Here is a 19,702-nt window from a genome sequence, read left to right as displayed (position 1 = left end):
AGACAGAGGCCCAGGACCATTGGTGAGCAGTAGAGGAGGGTCAGGGCGGTGAGTATATAAATCGGGCGCGGAGCTTGTTTTCACAGAGGCCCAGGACCGTTGGAGAGCAGTGGAGGAGGGTCAGGGCTTTTTTTACCGAAATCCGTAACGTTCCACACTCCATAGTGAGGGTTCTGGTGGAAGCCGCTGATTGGTGGAAGCAGACTAGAGGAAGCAGCTGATTGGGTGCAACCTCAGGTTAGCATTTGTGCTTTCTCAGGTTAGCAGTGGGCCAAGGGTACAGTGAGCGAAGGGTACAATGCTTTAGAAAAGGTACAGTGAGCTAAGGGTACAGTGGGCTAAAGGTGCAGTGCTTTAGTAAAGGTACAGTGGGTTAAAGGTGCAGTGCTTTTTGTTTATATAATAAAGGTGCAGTTTAAAGGTCACGAGGGAGCAGCTGTTGTGAGTCAGATACCTGCTGATTTCTCCCAGCAGTTTCTATCGTATTATACTGGTATCAGATCCAGGTTAAGGCGGGAGAATGACAGTCAGAGCAGTGTACTGTTCTGGATGTCAGATGTGGGAGGTCATGGTGTCGGCTGGCCCTCCAGACGTCCACGTCTGCACCAGGTGCAGCGAGATGGGGCTCCTAAGGGACCGTATTAGGATCCTGGAGCAGCAGCTAGATGACCTCTGTCTGATCAGGGAGAGTGAGGAGGTCATAGAGGGGAGTTATAGGGAGGTGGTCACTCCAAAACCACGGGAGAGAGACATGTGGGTCACGTTAAGGAAGGGCAAGGGGCAGAGGCAGGAACGAGTGAGTACTCCAATGTCGGTACACCTCGCAAATAAGTACTCCTGTTTGAGTACGGATGGGGGTGACAGCCTACCCGGCGGTAGTGACAGCGGACGGGCCTCCAGCACAGAGACCGGCCCTGTTGCTCCAAAAGGTAGGGAAAAAAAGAGGGCAATAGTAATTGGGGACTCTATTGTTAGGGGGTCGGATAGGCGATTCTGTGGACGCAGTCGGGAGACCAGGATGGTGGTCTGCCTCCCTGGTGCCAAGGTCTCGGACGTGTCTCAACGCATCCAAGATATCCTTAAATCAGAGGGAGAGGAGCCTGAGGTCGTGGTACATATAGGCACCAATGACATAGGGAAAAAAAGGGAAGAGGTCCTGAAGGGAGGATTTAGGGAGTCGGGAGGAGAGTTAAGAAAAAGGACCAAAAAGGTAACAATCTCAGGATTACTGCCTGTGCCACGCGACAGTGAGAGTAGGAATGGAGCGAGGTGGAGGATAAATGCGTGGCTGAAAGACTGGTGCAGAGGGCATGGATTCAAGTTCCTGGATCATTGGGACTTCTTTTGGGGAAGGTGGGACCTGTACAGAAAGGATGGGCTGCACTTGAACCCGAGGGGGACCAATATCCTAGTGGGGAAATTTGCAAAGGCAGCTGGGGAGACTTTAAACTAGAATGGTTGGGGCGAGGGACTCAAATAGCGAAAGGTAGTAGGCAGAATGGGAAGCAGGAAGCAGAAATGGGAAGCACTCGGACACAAGAGGAGAAAGAAAAAAAAGGAAATAAACAGAGAATAAGAGACGGTGGTTTTCTTAAATGTGCATATTTTAATGCTAGGAGCATTGTAAGAAAGGTGGATGAGCTTAGAGTCTGGATAGACACCTGGAAGTATGATGTTGTGGCGATCAGTGAAACGTGGTTGCAGGAGGGCTGTGATTTGAAACTAAATATTCCAGGATTTCGTTGCTTCAGGTGTGATAGAATTGGAGGGGCAAGAGGTGGAGGTGTTGCATTGCTAGTCAGGGAAGATATTACAGCAGTGCTTTGACAGGATAGATTGGAGGGCTCATCTAGGGAGGCTATTTGGGTGGAATTGAGAAGTGGGAAAGGTGTAGCAACACTTATAGGGGTGTATTATAGACCGCCAAACGGGGAACGAGAATTGGAAGAGCAAATATGTAAGGAGATAGCAGAGATTAGTAGTAAGCACAAGGTAGTGATTGTGGGAGATTTCAACTTTCCACACATAGACAGGGAAACACATTCTGTAAATGGGCTGGATGGTTTGGAGTTTGTAAAATGTGTGCAGGATAGTTTTTTGCAGCAATACATAGAGGTACCTACTAGAGGAGGGGCAGTGCTGGACCTCCTGTTAGGAAATGAGACTGGACAGGTGGCGGAGGTATGCGTTGGGGAGCACTTCGGGTCCAGTGATCACAATACCATTAGTTTCAATATAATTATGGAGAGGGTCAGAACTGGACCTAGGGTTGAGATTTTTGATTGGAGAAAGGCTAAGTTTGATGCGATGCGAGATGATTTAAAAGGAGTGAACTGGGACATTTTGTTTTATGGGAAAGATGTAGAAGAGAAATGGAGGACATTTAAAGGGGAAATTTTAAGAGTACAGAATCTTTATGTTCCTGTTCGGTTGAAAGGAAACAGTAAAAATTGGAAAGAGCCCTGGTTTTCAAGGGAAATTGGACATCTTGTTCGGCAAAAGAGGGAGATCTACAATAATTATAGGCAGCATGAAGTAAATGAGGTGCTTGAGGAGTATAAGGAATGTAAAAAGAATCTTAAGAAAGAAATTAGAAAAGCTAAAAGAAAATATGAGGTTGCTTTGGCAAGTAAGTTGAAAGTCAATCCAAAGGGTTTCTACAGCTATATTAATAGCAAAAGGATAAGGAGGGATAAAATTGGTCCATTGGAGAGACAGAGTGGACAGCTATCTGCAGAGCCAAAGGAGATGGGGGAGATATTGAACAATTTTTTTTCTTCGGTATTCACCAAGGAGAAGGATATTGAATTATGTGAGGTAAGGGAAACTAGTAGAGTAGCTATGGATACTATGAGGTTCAAAGTAAAAGAAGTACTGACACTTTTGAAAAATATAAAAGTGGATAAGTCTCCAGGTCCTGACAGGATATTCCCTAGGACATTGAGGGAAGTTAGTGTAGAAATAGCCGGGGCTATGACAGAAATATTTCAAATGTCATTAGAAACGGGAATAGTCCCCGAGGATTGGCGTACTGCGCATGTTGTTCCATTGTTTAAAAAGGGTTCTAAGAGTAAACCTAGCAATTATAGACCTGTTAGTTTAACTTCAGTGGTGGGCAAATTAATGGAAAAGATACTTAGAGATAATATATATAAGCATCTAGATAAACAGGGTCTGATTAGGAACAGTCAACATGGATTTGTGCCTGGAAGGTCATGTTTGACTAATCTTCTTGAATTTTTTGAAGAGGTTACTAGGGAAATTGACGAGGGTAATGCAGTGGATGTTGTCTATATGGACTTTAGTAAGGCCTTTGACAAGGTTCCTCATGGAAGGTTGGTTAAGAAGGTTCAACTGTTGGGTATAAATGCAGGAATAGCAAGATGGATTCAACAGTGGCTGAATGGGAGAAGCCAGAGGGTAATGGTGGATGACTGTTTATCGGGTTGGAGGCAGGTGACTAGTGGGGTGCCTCAGGGATCTGTGTTGGGTCCTTTGTTGTTTGTCATGTACATCAATGATCTGGATGAAGGTGTGGTAAATTGGATTAGTAAGTATGCAGATGATACCAAGATAGTGGATAATGAAGAGGATTTCCAAAGTCTACAGAGTGATTTAGGCCATTTGGAAAAATGGGCTGAAAGATGGCAGATGGAGTTTAATGCTGATAAATGTGAGGTGCTACACCTTGGCCGGACAAATCAAAATAGGACGTACATGGTAAATGGTAGGGAATTGAAGAATACAGTTGAACAGAGGGATCTGGGTATAACCGTGCATAGTTCCTTGAAGGTGGAATCTCATATAGATAGGGTGGTAAAGAAAGCTTTTGGTATGCTAGCCTTTATAAATCAGAGCATTGAGTATAGAAGCTGGGATGTAATGTTAAAATTGTACAAGGCATTGGTGAGACCAAATCTGGAGTATGGTGTACAATTTTGGTCGCCCAAATATAGGAAGGATGTCAACAAAATAGAGAGAGTACAGAGGAGATTTACTAGAATGTTGCCTGGGTTTCAACAACTAAGTTACAGAGATAGGTTGAATAAGTTAGGTCTTTATTCTCTGGAGCGCAGAAGGTTAAGGGGGGACCTGATAGAGGTCTTTAAAATGATGAGAGGGATAGACAGAGTTGATGTGGACAAGCTTTTCCCTTTGAGAATAGGGAAGATTCAAACAAGAGGACATGACTTCTGAATTAAGGGACAGAAGTTTAGGGGTAATATGAGGGGGAACTTCTTTACGCAGAGAGTGGTGGTGGTGTGGAATGAGCTCCCAGTGGAAGTGGTGGAGGCAGGTTCATTGGTATCATTTAAAAATAAATTGGATAGGCATATGGATGAGAAGGGAATGGAGGGTTATGGTATGAGTGCAGGCAGGTGGGACTACGGGGAAAAAAAAAATTTGTTCGGCATGGACTTGTAGGGCCGAGATGGCCTGTTTCCGTGCTGTAAATTGTTATATGTTTTGTTAGGAGAGGGAGAGAGGAGAGTGGGGGGAGGGGGAGAGAGGGGAGGGGGAGGGGAGGGGAGGGGGAGGGGAGGGAGAGAGGGGAGGGGGAGAGGGGAGAGGGGGAGGGGGAGGGGGGGAAGGGGAGGGGGGAGGGGGGGGGGGAGGGGGGGGTAGAGGGGGGGGAGGGGGGTAGAGGGGGGGGGAGAGGGGAGAGAGGGAAAGAAGGTGAGAGGAAGAGAGGAGAGAGCGAGTTGAGAAAAAGGGTGGCGAGAGAGGGGGAGTGCGGAGAGACGGGTAGAGAGAGGGAGAGAGGGGGGAGGAGGGAGAGAGGGGGAGAGAGGGGAGGGGGGGAGAGAGGGGAGGGGGGAGAGAGGGAGGGGGGGAGAGGAGGGGGGGGGGGGAAGGGGGGAGAGGGGAGGGGGAAGAGGGGAGGGGGGGAGAGGGGGAGGGGGAGAGGGGGGAGGGGGGAGGGAGAGGAGGGGGGGGAGAGAGTGGGGAAGGGAGGTTAGAGGGGGGGGGGAGAAAGAGGAGGGGAAGAGAGAGAGGAAGGGGAGAGAGGAGAAGGGAGTGGGGGAGAGAGTGGGGGGGGGGGGGGGAGGTGGATGTGGGGGAGGGGAGAGGGTGAGGGGAGAGGGGGGGGAGAGGGTGAGGGGTGAGGGCAGAGGGGTGGAGGGGGATGAGGGGAGAGAAAGGAGGGGGAGAGTGGTGGAAGGGGGGGGGGGAAGGGAGGAAAGGGAAGGCGAGGGGGGAGGGACAGGGCACTACACTGTGCTGCGGATGGCCGGGCCAGTGCGAGTATTGACACAATCAGGGACTGCCGATGTTGAGTTTGCACGCAGGCGATCACCGAGTTGATGTATCGCCAACTTTATCAACGGAGTGCTCGACCTCCTGCGGCGACCAGCGTTCGCGGACAGCCTCCGGGGTCCACGTGGACACCGCGTGTTCCCTCTCCGGGGACACGCGGGTATGGGCCGGGAGGAGCGGCTGGCGGGCGGTCGACCCTGGTGTGGCCATCGGCTGCCAGTCTTGGCCGGGCACAGGAGCAGACGGACGGGGACATCCCCGCCAACCCTCCCGGCCCTCACCCCTCTGTACCGACCGGGTGCCCAGTTGGCAGTAGTGTGGGGCTGGGCTTGGGGAGCGGCCTGGATGTGCAGAGGATGTTTCCGCTAGTGAGTTTCCACCAGAGGCCATAGCCTCAGAACTAACGGATGTTCCTTTAGAAAGCAGATGAGGAGGAATTTCTTCAGTCATAGGGTGGTGAATCTGTGGAATTCATTGCCACAGAAGGCTGTCAATGGATATTTTTAAGGCAGAGATAGATACGATTCTTGAGTAGTACGGGTGTCAGGGGTTAAGGGGAGAAGACAGGAGAATGGGGTTAGGAGGGATGGCGGAGTAGACTTGAAGGGCTGTATGGCCTAATTCTACTCCTATTAGAAACTTATTACACTGGAACGATTGTCACCAGACTGATTCCTGGGATGTCAGGACTTTCATATGAAGAAAGACTGGATAGACTCGGTTTGTACTCGCTAGAATTTAGAAGATTGAGGGATAATCTTATAGAAACTTACAAAATTCTTAAGGGGTTGGACAGGCTAGATGCAGGAAGATTGTTCCCGATTTGATAGTTATATGGATGGGAAGGGAATGGAGGGTTATGGTCTGAGCGCAGGTATATGGGACTAGGGGAGATTATGTGTTCGGCACGGACTAGAAGGGTCGAGATGGCCTGTTTCCGTGCTGTAATTGTTATATGGTTATATGGTTATATGATGTTGGGGAAGTCCAGAACAAGGGGTCACAGTTTAATGATAAGGGGGAAATCTTTTAGGACCGAGATGAAGAAAACCTTTTTCACACAGAGAGTGGTGAATCTCTGGAATTCTCTCCCGCAGAAGGTAGTTGAGGCCAGTTCTTTGGCTATATTTAAGAGGGAGTTAGATGTGGCCCTTGTGACTAAAGGGATCAGGGGGGTATGGAGGGAAGGCAGGTACAGGATACTGAGTTGGATGATCAGCCATGATCATATTGAATGGTGGTGCAGGCTCGAAGGGCCAAATGTCCTACTCCTGCACCTATTTTCTATGTTTCTATGTTTCTAAAAGATTCACAAGAATGTTACCTGGATTATTGTAGAGGCTAGGGCTTTTTTCCCTACAAAGCAAAAGTCTGAGGTATATAAAATCATGAGGGGCTCAGATAAGGGGAAGACCATAGACTTTTACCCAGGGTAAGTATAATTAACATCAAACCCATTTTGGTCACATGACACAATGGGCTGAATGGCCTCCTTGAAAGGTTAACTGCCCAGCTGTAGCCACCCCTTGCATCAACAGTACAGAAGGGTCCCTGCACATGCTCACTCAGTGGTTGTCCTTTGTTAGGTGAGGGGTGATGAGCGTTTCAGTGTCAACAATTGGCATGAAAGATATCCGAGAAATGAAAAACTAAATTACCTGCATTCACGATTGTTAATACCATTAAACTGGGCAATGTTAGTGGTCAACCAAAACTCACTTTACTGACAATGAAAAGGTCTTCTCGGGTAACCACCCCTTCACTGATCTTCTTCTTCACAGCAGCTCCCACCTCCGCCTCATTCATGTAGCTGTAAGCTCCATCGATGTGCCGGTAGCCAGCATCAATCGCGGCTGAAACCGCATCGCCCACCATTTCCGGCTCACTCTGTGCAAAAGAATTCTCCAGAAATAAGCAGACTGAACTGAACCAGGAAAATAAGAAAAGATACATTGACTGAGCAATAGAATGATCACCAGTCACCAGATCACCAGATATCCACTGTATCCAGACCAACCAAAACACTGACTTGTAAATGCGACTACTTTTACTCACACTAACGTGGCTAACCCCAAATATTTCAATGGCCAGTGATGTACCCACCACCCAATCACCTTCACTCCCCAGACTCACCACAGCAAAGGTCCTGACATTAATCCCTCAGCAAAACTAACACTGCATCCCCAAGCCATGACCAGGGGTGTCGCAGGACATTGAGGGAAGCTAGACAAGGAAATACTGGAGCTCTGGAAGAGATTTTTGGATCTTCCCCAGTGAGGTACCAGAAGACTAGAGCGTAGCTAAAGTTGTGCCTTTAATTTAAAAGTTACAAGGACAACCCAGGGTTCTACAGGCCAGTGAGCCTAACATCAAAGGCGAGTATGTCAGTGGAGGGAAATTTGAGACATAGAATCTCTGCGTTTGGAAAAGCAGAGACTGATTAAGGATAGTTAGCATGGCTTTGTGTGTGGGAGATCACATCTCACAAATAATTGAGGCTTTTTAAAAAAAGATGTTACCAAGAGGATTGAGATGGCTGGATATTGTCTACATGGTCAGCAAGGTCCCACATGGCCAACAAGGTCCCACATGGTAGATTAGCCAAGAAGGTGAGATCTCATGGGATCTAAGGCAAATTTGTCAATTGGGTACAAAGTTGGCTTGCTGGAAGGTAGAGGGTGGTAGTAGGGGCTTGTTTGGCCCCTTATCCCTCTAAACCTGTCCTATCCATGTACCTATCTAGATGTTTCTTAAATGTTGTGATACAGCTTGCCTCAACTACCTCCTACAGCAGCTTGTTCCACACACCCACCACTCTCTGTGTGATAACATTTCTCCTGGGGTTCCTATTAAATCTCCCCCCCTCACCTTAAACCTATGTCCACTGGTTCATTATTCCCGTACTCTGGGCAAGAGAGACTGTGCATCTACCTGATCTATTCATCTCATGATAATGTATAGCTCTAGAAGATCACCCCTCATTCTCCTGCACTCCAAGGAATAGGGTCCTAGCCTGCTTAACCTCTCCCTACAACTCAGGCCCTCGAATCCTGACAACATCCACTTAAATCTTTTCTGCACCTTTCCATCTTGACACCATCTTTCCTATAACACAATGACCAAAACTGAATACTCCTAACCAACGTCTTATATAACTGCAACATGACCTTCCAACTTCTATAGTCAATACTCTGATGAAGACCAATTTGCCAAAAGCCTTCTAGATCACGATATCTACCTGAGATTACACTTTCATCAAACTATGTACCTGTAACCAAGTGGCATCATTAGAATGTTTAAGAAGGAACTGCAGATGCTGGAAAATCGAAGGTAGACAAAAATGCTGGAGAATAATTCTGGTCATAATCCGGAAGACGCAGGATCATTTCATTCCAAAAAGGAAGAAAGATTCTAAGGGGAATAGGAGGCAACTGTGGCTGACAAGAGAAGTTAGGGATAGAATAAAACTAAAAGAAAAGATGTATAACACAGCAAAGGCACAAACAATCTCCCAGATGTACTGGAGGACAGGATCTAAGGGGGTAGAGGAACTGAAATAAATTTTTATTAAGCAAGAAATAGTATTGGTTAGGCTAATGGGACTGAAGGTTGATAAATCCCCTGGGCCTGATGGTCTGCATCCCAGGGTCCTCAGGGAGGTGGCTCTAGAAATAGTGGACGCATTGGTGATTATTTTCCAATGTTCGATCGATTCAGGATCAGTTCCTGTGGATTGGAGGATAGCTAACGTTATACCTCTTTTCAAGAAAGGAGCGAGAGAGAAAACGGGGAATTACAGACCTGTTAACCTGACTTCGGTGGTGGGAAGGTTGCTGGAGTCAATTATTAAAGAGGTAATAATGGGGCATTTGGACAGCAGTAAAAGGATTAGTTCAAGGCAGCATGGATTTATGAAAGGAAAATCATGCTTGACTAATCTTCTGGAATTTTTTGAGGACATGACAAGTAAAATGGATGAAGGGGTGCCAGTGGATGTAGTGTTTCTAGACTTTCAGAAAGCCTTTGAGAGTATAGACTTTTGTGTATCTAGACTTTTGAAAGCCTTTGAAAGTCTCCAGAAAGTCCCGCACGGGAGACTGGTGACTAAAATTAGAGCACATGGTATTGGGGATATGGTGTTGACATGGATAGAAAATTGGTTGGCAGACAGGAAGCGAAGAGTAGGAGTGAATGGGTCCTTTTCAGAATGTCAGGCAGTGGCGAGTGGAGTGCCGCAAGGCTCGGTGTTGGGGCCGCAATTGTTTACCATATATATTAATGATTTGGAAGAGGGAATTAGGAATAACACTAGCAAGTTTGTGGATGACACAAAGCTGGATGGCAGTGTGAACTGTGAAGAGGATGTTAGGAGGTTGCAGGGTGACCTGGACAGGTTGAGTGAGTGGGCAGATGCATGGCAGATGCAGTATAATATAAATAAATGTGAGGTTATTCACAATGGTGGGAAAAATAAGGGGGCAGATTATTATCTCAATGGTAGGTAAGGGGGAGGTGCAGCGAGAACTGGGTGTCCTTGTACACCAGTCAGTGAAAGTTGGTGTGCAGGTACAGCAGGCAGTGAAGAAAGCTAATGGAATGTTGGCCTTCATAACAAGAGGATTTTACTTCGGAGTCACGTGAGTGATTACGTGAAGAACCCGTCCAGCACGCATGCGCGACATGAGCGTTCACGCAGTGCAACAGCGACGAACGGCAGTACAGGGCGCTCTCACTACATCCTTAAAAAAGACGGACCGTCAGGTAAGTTTACTCTGAGGTCGTATTAGAAAACTTTGCTTTGCTTTGTGTACACCAGGTCGAGACAACTGGGAAAAATGAACAAAGCAAGACAAGCAAAAAAGACTGTCCCCTGTTCCACTCCAACAGAGGAGCGTTCCATCAGTGGGGGGGCGAGAGGCGGCAGGATCGCACACCCTGCGGTCCGCAATTTCTGATACCGAGCCGAGCCCAGTACCGTTAGCGCAGCCCGAGCAGCGGACTGGAGGTAAATCGAGACGGAAGACCAACCAGCCAGTAACATCCGACAACTCAGATGAGGCAGTCTCACCGCCCGAGAGCGGTAGAGGCAGCCGCATGGTGCGGCTCATGGAGCAAATGCCCCAGCGAGACTTGCTTCGGGAGCTGGAGCAGTCTCGCCAAGGGAGTTCAGGCACTCCCGCCACAGTGCCTCACAACGCACTGGCCATCGCTTCTCCCTCGGCCGAGGGCAGCGTTGGCGACCAGGGCTGGGCTGGTCAAGAACAGGGGTCACTGGCCGAAGATGTCGGGAGTACGCTTGGAGTACAGGACCAGGAAGAGCTGCTGGGTGTGGTCAACCGCTACGTGGCTACACCACGAGCAGGACGGCCATTAGAGCCAAAACTGGCGGCCAGCATAAACTACCCGTCCTTCAAACCCCTACAAGAGCAGGTAGTCAATGAGGCACTAGAGCTGTATTCGGCCACAGAAAACTGCGTTTCGCTCAACGTACCGGCCGTTAACAGCCAAATCTGGGGGTACATTGGGCAGAACATCCGCAATCAAGAATTGAAGTATTCTCAGGCTCCTGACGTCAGCCATTACATCTTATGCTCGTTCTGTGGATTGGGTGGACATGACCATAAACCAGCAAGACACATTAGCTCTGCTGTGCAACACCCAAGAGATAAGCAACCTCCGTACGGAGATAATAAGACCTGCCCTCAACCCCAAATTTGCAGGATTGTGCAAAACACCGGCCTCAGAGCCACAAATCCTGCTCTTTGGTAAGGACCTGTCTAAAAAAGTAAAGGACCTGGAAGAAGAGTCCAAAACATTTGGCCTCATGAGGGCAGGCCCCGGAACAAGCAGACCCACAAAACCCAGACGGCAGTACCCCACCACATCCATCAGTCGACGTCAACCTCATGGGACTGGTGAAAGCTCGAATATTCATACCATCCCCGAAAACCATTTTTAGGCCAAGGCCCAGAGCGGACCCCATGGAAAATGCACCACCCCCAACCAGCAGCACATCCGACAGCACAACGTCAAACGAAGAAATAGAAGAAGGGAACACACCCATAACCATGGTGGTTGGTGGTTCTGGTTCCTACCAGCATATAAAAAATGGGGGATCTATACTAACAGGGGGGGAGATTACACCCGTTTGTGGAAGCATGGAGGTCTATCACGAATGATAAATATATACTCAACAGTATTTGTGGTTACAAAATAGAATTTGTTCAAGAAAACATGCCACCAGTTCAGCATACACCCCAAAGGGTCTTTACCCTCTCAGTTAAAGAAAAACTAGAGGGTCAAGCAGAACTGGTGAGGTTACTTACAAAGGGTATCATTGAGAAAACCAAACATGAACCTTTGGAATTTACTCAAATATACTTACTAAAACTAAAAAAGATGGTGGATGTCGCATGATCATTGACTTGACCTTACTAAATACGTTTGTTAAGTATATACATTTCAAAATGGAAACATTTGTAACTGCCAAACAACTGATTTCCAAAGGATACTTCATGGCAAGCATCGACTGAAAAGATGCCTACTATTCAGTACCCATTCAAAAGGATCATCGCAGATACCTGAAATTTACCTGGATGGAGGAACTATGGCAGTTTAAAGCGTTGCCTAATGGTCTAACATCAGCCCCAAGATTATTTACCAAGATACTAAAACCAGCCTTGACAATATTAAGAAAACAGAAACATATTGTCATGGCATATCTTGATGATATCTTAATAGAAGGCAAAACCATGGAATTGGCCAAATCAGCTGTGTCAGCTACCAAACAATTGTTTGAAACCTTGGGATTTGTCTTACATCCAGATAAATCTAAGTTGACGCCATCCACAACTATGGACTATCTGGGATTCACAATTAACTCAGTCCACATGTCTGTAACGTTGCCAAAAGAGAAAGCAGCAGAATTGGCACAAACATGTAACAATTTAATGGTCAACGATCGATAGTAGCAGCATTTCCAGCTAACAATTTGGACCTCTGCACTATCAAAACCTACAAAGAGCAAATTTGACCGAATCATGAAATTGCCCATTGAAGCAATGTCAGAATTACAATGGTAGGTAGGGAATGTTTGGCATAGTTCCAGCCCTATCGTCATCAATAACCCAACGTTAATTATACAAACAGATGCCAGTGCTCAAGGCTGGGTAGCAACTAATACCATATCCAGCACAGGTGGTAGATGGACTAATCTAGAGTCATCTTTACTACAGACACTGGGCATAAATTATCTGGAAATGTTGGGTGCATTTTATGGTTTAAAAGCATATTCTACGAATATACACCACTTGCATGTTCGTTTACAAATAGATAATTCCACGTGGTGGCCTATATTAACCATATGGGTGGAATAAAATCGATATCATGTGACAATTTGGTCAACACAATCTGGCAATGGTGTGTCGATAGACATATTTGGCTATCAGCAACTTACCTACCAGGTAAGCTAAATACAGTGGCAGACATCAGGTCACGCAAATTCAATGATAACAACGAATGGATGTTAAATCCCAAAGCATTTGTTAAAATTACAAAGCAATATGGCACGCCACATATCGATCTGTTTGCATCCAGACTAAATCATCAGGTACCAATGTATGTCGCTTGGGAACCAGACCCTGAGGCAGCAGCGATAGATGCATTTGCGCTGGACTGGGGAAAATTCTTCTTTTATGCTTTTCCTCCCTTCTGCCTCATCAGTCGGGTACTACGCAAAATACAACTGGACTCTGCTTCAGGCATTTTGATAGTACCCAACTGGCCTACAAAGCCATGGTTCCCAGTGGTCCTCGACATGTTCATCGAAACCCCAATAACCTTTCTCAGCAGCCCAGACTTATTAACTCACCCGGTATCAGGCACAAGCCACCCATGCCACAATAAAATTAAACTACTGGGTTGCAGATTATGAAAAGACCACTGCTGGGCCTGGGATTGTCAGACAGCACTATCAACACGATGACAGCATCCACCGCATGTCCACAAGGAAACAATACTTGTCGAACATCAGAAAGTGGGAAAGGTACTGTTCGAATACAGGAACTACATATTCAAATACTACAATAACCAATGCACTGGAGTTCCTGGCAGGCCTGCACCACAATGAAGGACTCAGCTACAGCACCATTAATACAGCCAGAAGTACTCTGTCAGCCTATTTAATTCAGGCACCAGGACAACAGGCCATAGGGTCTCACCCGCTGGTGATCAAACTCATGAGAGGCATATTCAACTCTAATCCCCCCAGACCTAGGTACACCCATATTTGGGATGTCAGTGTGGTCCTGACATACCTAAGGGGATGGTCACCAGCCAGATCCCTCACCCTGAAACAGCTAACCCCGAAGATGGTCATGCTGATGGCACTTTGTCTCAGCACAGAGTCCAGTCCCTCCATCTACTACGATTGGACAATATGGTTATAACACCAGACCGTGTCTCATTCACCATTCAGGAGCTGGTCAAGCAGAGCAGACCAGGAACATCAGGTCCAGTTATGGATTTCCGGGCATACCCACCTGAACCACAGTTATGTGTCATGACCCACTTACTAAATTACATCAACACAACAAGAAATCCCCGAGGGAGAGAAAAAGCCTATGGGTCAGCCACAAGAAACCTCATGGTCGGGTGACGAGCCAAACTGTCTCAAGATGGCTCAAGCAGGTACTGGGAGCTGCTGAAGTAAATACTAACGTGTATACATCTCACTCCACCAGGGCAGCATCCACATCGGCGGCTAAGAGGATGGACGTGCCTATGGACCACAGCGGGGTGGTCTAGGGAGAAAACGTTCCACACATTTTATAATAAGCCGCTGGCAGAACCTGTATCGTTTGCAGAAAAAGTGTTAGAATCTGCAAATATATAATTTAAGCCTATTTTTGCATTTTTATTTTTTGTTATTGTTTAATAAACACCATTATTGTTTTACAAACAGATTCATGGTTGATTACGATAAAATACTTCCTCCCTCGAATGACTTCGGCAGCGAGTGAAGTATGAACTGTTACACGGTTTAAAATCACAGAGCTTTAAAATCTTCACATAGTCACTCACGTGACTCCGAAGTAAAATATTAAGATTAAATGAGAACTTACCAGTTCGAAGTTTGATCTGTATTTTATGAGGAGTTACGATGAGGGATTACGTGTCCTCCGCTCCCACCCTCAATTATAGAGATCACCTGGTATTTAAGTTCTCATTTTCTTTACTATGTTTATTTCAATCATTGTGCCTTTCTGTGATTCCACACGGCTGCTTTGAAGTATGTCGCGCATGCGTGCTGGACGGGTTCTTCACGTAATCCCTCATCGTAACTCCTCATAAAATACAGATCAAACTTCGAACTGGTAAGTTCTCGTTTAATCTTACTATTTCAGTATACGAGTAAAGAGGTTCTTTAGTTGTATAGGGCTCTGGTGAGACCACATCTGGTGTATTGTGTACAGTTTTGGTCTCCGAATTTGAGGCAGGACATCCCTGTGATTGAGGCAGTTCAGCGTAAGTTCACAAGATTGATCCCTGGGATTGATAAGGCTGAATTAAGTTAAAAATATAAGAAGATATTAAATTGGTTCCTGGGCTAGCTTACAGCTTAAATTTAGTCTCAAATTAGGCTTTTCTCCAGTAGAATAATACAGAAAGGCAAGTTAGTTGCTGGGTGCTGTGTATTGAGATAATGAATACTATAACATTTGTCTCCCAAGTGACAAGAGAGGAAGCAGAGAAGAAGCTGGATTGATCTCTTTGATATGTAAAATGCCTTGCACCAAATGTCCGATGTTTATGAGGGAGGAAGTGACGAGAGCAAACTAGATTCATCTAAAAGGTATTAACAAATGGCCAAAGTCTTTAATATGAAAAAATCTTGTACCATATGACAAAATGTCTTTGATGTGATGCATTCTGTAGAAACCTTTATTTTCCTGTTCCTCTGACCATGACTAACGTTTGTGGAATGTGCTAAGGTGACAAAAAAACACTATATATACAATGTAATTCTGTTGTTCGAAGAAGTGGACTGAGGACAGTGAAGTGTCTGTATTGCTCACTTGACTAGAGTTCTCTCTCCCTTCCATCGGCCGATAATAAGTAAAATTTTGAACTGGTCAACTAAATGTTTGTGAGGTCTGTTTATTAAGAAGCGAACCTGGTCAGTAGTTATATAAGTAACTTTTTCAGGATGGAGGGACTGTCATTAGAGGAAAGATTGAAAAGACTAGGCTTGTATTCACTGGAGTTTAGAAGGATGAGGGGAATATCTTATAGAAACATAAAATTATAAAAGGATTGGACAAACTAGATGCAGGAAAAATGTTCCCAATGTTGGGCGAGTCCAGAACTAGGGGCCACAGTCTTAGAATGAAGGGGAGGCCATTTAAGACTGAGGTGAGAAATAACTTTTTCACCCAGAGAGTTGTGAATTTGTGGAATTCCCTGCCACAGAGCGCAGTGGAGGCCAATCACTGGATGGATTTAAGAGAGAGTTAGATAGAGCTCTAGGGGCTAGTGGAGTCAAGGGATATGGGGAGAAGGCAGGCACGGGTTATTGATTGGGGACGATCAGCCGTGATCACAATGGATGGCGGTGTTGGCTCGAAGGGCCGAATGGCCTCCTCCTGCACCTCTTTTCTATGTTTCTAAACTCAGCAGGTGAGGCAACATCGATGGAGCAAAGGAAATATTCAATGTTTCGGGTCGAACCATTGCTCATTTCCTTCGCTCCATAGATGCTGCCTCACCCGCTGAGTTTCTCCAGCAATTTTTTCTACCTCTGGCATAACTAGTAAATTTATGGATTACGTCAAAACTGGTGATGAGGTTATTTAAGGTTTCGATATGGGTTTGAAGAGGATATAGATCAACTGGGAAAGCGGGGAAAGGAAAGGCAGATGTCATTTAACACATCGAGTGCAAAGAGATGTAATTTGAGAATTTCAATGACAGGGCTGCAATGAGTGTCGTAGAACAGCAAGACCTAGGGATACAAGGTCATAGTTCCCCAAAAGTGGCAAATCTGTAAATAAAGGTGGTAAAGAAAGCAGACGGCACCCTCGCCTCTGCCAGATGGGCCACTGACTACAAGAATTGGGAGATCATGTACAGCTGTAGACGATGTTGGTGAGAATGTATTTGGAGTGGTTATAGAAGACCTGACTTGTGGAAATCCGTCTTCCAGACTCTATTCTTACAGGTAGACCACTTGAAACCCATGACCAGGAAGAAATGCAGAGATGACCTGTCCAACTCCTCCCTCTGATTGTAAATGTTCAAACTCTGAGCCAAGCTCGATAGCTGTCTTTTATTAAACTGCTTGCTGCTCCCATCACTCAACTAAGCCACATCCAAACGTCCAAACACTTCAACTCCCTGGTAACAACTCCTACCATCTACACTGACCTTCTCCAGTCTCGGCTTTGTATATCAGTCTCCAAGAACTGTTATGGCTCAATTATCAGTTTTGGGGAAATAATTCATTTCAAACTTGGGAAATTTTCCATGCACAGACAGTTGTCAAGGAGACTTGCATAATGGTGTTAATCTACAGATTTGCACAAGAACTCATACATAAACAACTACTGTGGCCTTGACATCCACCATCATGAAATGTTGAGAGGCTAGTTATGGAACGCAATAAATCCAGTCTACCCAGCGGCCTCGACCCACTGCAGTTTGCCTACCGCCACAACAGGTCCACCTCGGACTGGATCCTCAACTTCCTGACCAACACACCCCAATAAGTGAGGACAGGGGACAAATCATCCTCGATGATAATCCTCAACACTGGTGCTCCCCAAGGATGCGTTCACAGACCCCTTCTTTACTCCTTGCACACCCACGACTGTGCAGCCATGTACAAATCTAATTCAATTTTTAAATTCGCAGACGATACCAGCATTGTGGGCCTGATATCAAATAATGATGAGACAGAGTACAGGAAAGAGATTGAGAACCTCATGTCCTGGTGCCGAGATACAACCTTTCTCTCAACCTCAGCAAGACAAAGGAGATAGTGATCGACATCAGGAAGCAAAGTCTTCAGGAAGCGAAGTCTAACTGGGGTAACGTAGACCCTTGTTTGCATCGAAGGTGCCAAAGTAAAGATGGTTGAAAACCTCAAGTTCCTCGGAGTAAATATCACCAACAACTTCTCCTGGGCCACCCATATCGAAGCAACGGCCAAGAAAACACACAAACGCATCCTTAGAACGTTTAGTAAGTTCGGCATGCCCCAACAACTCTCACCAAAGTTTACAGATGCATTTTGTGTAGAAAGCATTTTATCGGGTTTGGGAACAGTTTCAGCTAGGTGTGCAAACACACACTTCCAGATTTAGGGACAATTTCTTACCAGCTGTTGTCAGGCAACTGGACCATCCTGCCACAACTGGAGTGCAGTCCTGAACTACCATCTACCTCATTGGAGACCCTCAGAGTATCTTTGATCAGACTTTACTGGCTTTATCTTGCACTAAACATTATTCACATTATTCCCTTTATCATGAACCTGTACAATGTGAATGGATCAATTGTAATCATGTATTGTCTTTCCACTGGCTGGTTAGCATGTAATGAAAGCGTTTCACTGTACCTTGGTACACTTGACAATAAACCAAACTAAACTAACTAAACTCTGTGTGTTGTGTGCAGTTCTGGTTGCCATTCTGCAATTAAGATGTGATTAAGCTAAAGAGGGTGCAGAAACAAATCACAGGGATATGACCGGGAACTAAAAGGAACTTATTTCCCTGGGCTGTGGTCTCAGGGCAGGGGAGTCTAAAACTAGAGACAAATGTTTAAGGTGAGAGGGAAATAATTTAAAGGGCACCTGAGGGACAGGTTTTGTACACAGAAGGTGGATTAAGTATTGGGAAGGGTACAGTTACAATGTATAAAAGACACAACCTTGTAACTGAGTGTGTCAGGAAACATCCCTGGAGCACATGGACAGGCGATGTTTAATGGCTGAGCCCTCCGTTAAATTCAGTTACAGAGAAAAGGCAGGAACAGGGGAGCCTGAAGTGACCTCTTCAATGGTGCAGCAGATATGAGGGGCCGAATGGCCTCCTGCTGCCCCTATTTTCTGTGTTTCAACATAATCTGCAATAAGACATTTGGCTAGACATCGCCGCACGGTCGGGTCTGGTTCAGGTCAGGTTAGGGTCAGGGCTGGGTGAAGTTAGGGTCAGGGCTGGGTGAAGTTAGGGTCAAGGCTGGGTCAGGTTAGGGTCAGGGCTGGGCTTGGCGGGCCAAGCAGATATGAGGGGCCGAATGGCTTCCTGCTGCCCCTATTTTCTGTGTTTCAACATAATCTGCAAAAGACATTTGGATAGACATCACCGCACGGTCGGGTCTGGTTCAGGTCAGGGCTGGGTGAAGTTAGGGTCAGGGCTGGGTCAGGTTAGGGTCAGGGCTGGGTCAGGTTAGGGTCAGGGCTGGGTCAGGTTAGGGTCAGGGCTGGGTCAGGTTAGGGTCAGGGCTGGGTCAGGTTAGGGTCAGGGCTGGGCTTGGCGGGCCAAGGGCCTGGCAAGCAGAGCAGAGGAGAGGGCCCGTGTTTCCCGTAGCCTGGGGCAACCTTCGCCCGCTCGGTCCCGTGTGTGCGCGTGAGCCGGATCCTAAAGCCCCGGCCGGGAGTCGCCTGTTACCTTCCAAGTTCCGAAGCCCAGGAGCGGCATCCAGGAGCCATCGTTGAGCTGCCGCCGGGCGGTGGAGACGCTCATCTCGCCGCGGCCGCTCCGCTCCATGTTGTTTGGTCAGGCCCAGGCCCGGCCCCTCCTCCTCCTCCTCCCGGCCCGGCCCGGCCCACTCCCTCTGGCTGGAGATAATTTGCAGGACAGTCGAGATCAAAGAACATAGAGCGGAGCAAGATGACCCACTTCTGCAAAATCCAACGGGCTGACGTGTGGTACGGAAAGCGTGAGTCGTTGTTTTCTCCCACAGTGGAGAATGTCTCACTTCAGATTCCACCTCCACCAGCCCAGCCCAGCCCTGTGTTTACTCCAGCGGGACAGACAGTACACGTGGAGAGGAGTGGGGTGGGGGTGGGGGCGTTTCGGGTCGAGATCCTTCTTCAGACCCATTCCTTCTCTCCAGAGATGCTGCCTGTCCCGTTGAATCACTACAGTATTTTGTGTCATTCTTCAGCATAAACCAGCATCTGCAGTTCCTTCCCACACAACAATGAACTGCAGATGCTCATGCTGGCTTACAAAAAAGCACACCGTGCTGGAGTATCTCAGTGGGTTATCCCGGGAGAACATGGATAGCCAATGTTTCGGGACTGGACCCTCCTTTGTGAATATGAAAAACAGTTCCTACCCTAAACTCACATATCCATGTTTTCCAGGGATGCTGTCTGATCCACGAGTTACTCCAGCACTTTGGATCATTTTGTTAATAAATCAACGTCTACAGTTCC

General features: G+C 46.7%; 1 protein-coding gene across 2 annotated transcripts in view; it reads right to left on the bottom strand.

Annotated features, from left to right (window-relative positions):
• zgc:56622 (uncharacterized protein LOC326033 homolog) overlaps positions 1 to 19,200 on the bottom strand; it is a 58,983-nt gene extending 39,783 nt beyond the window's left edge. Inside the window, exons 1-2 of one of the 2 annotated variants that reach the window (XM_055664939.1) lie at positions 18,930 to 19,200; positions 6,979 to 7,146 (exon numbers count right to left, since the gene is read on the bottom strand). In XM_055664939.1, coding sequence (XP_055520914.1) covers positions 6,979 to 7,146; positions 18,930 to 19,028 — 267 coding nt within the window. In that variant the 5' untranslated portion in view covers positions 19,029 to 19,200. The remainder of the gene's footprint in view (positions 1 to 6,978; positions 7,147 to 18,929) is intronic. The other variant, XM_055664938.1, reaches the window with a different exon arrangement.
• Positions 19,201 to 19,702: the final 502 nt, after the last annotated feature.

This window comes from Leucoraja erinacea, chromosome 50 (genome assembly GCF_028641065.1).
Source record: "Leucoraja erinacea ecotype New England chromosome 50, Leri_hhj_1, whole genome shotgun sequence".
NCBI lineage: Eukaryota > Metazoa > Chordata > Chondrichthyes > Rajiformes > Rajidae > Leucoraja > Leucoraja erinaceus.
Note: the sequence above shows the minus strand (reverse complement) of the source record. Positions and strands in the feature narration are given on the sequence as shown.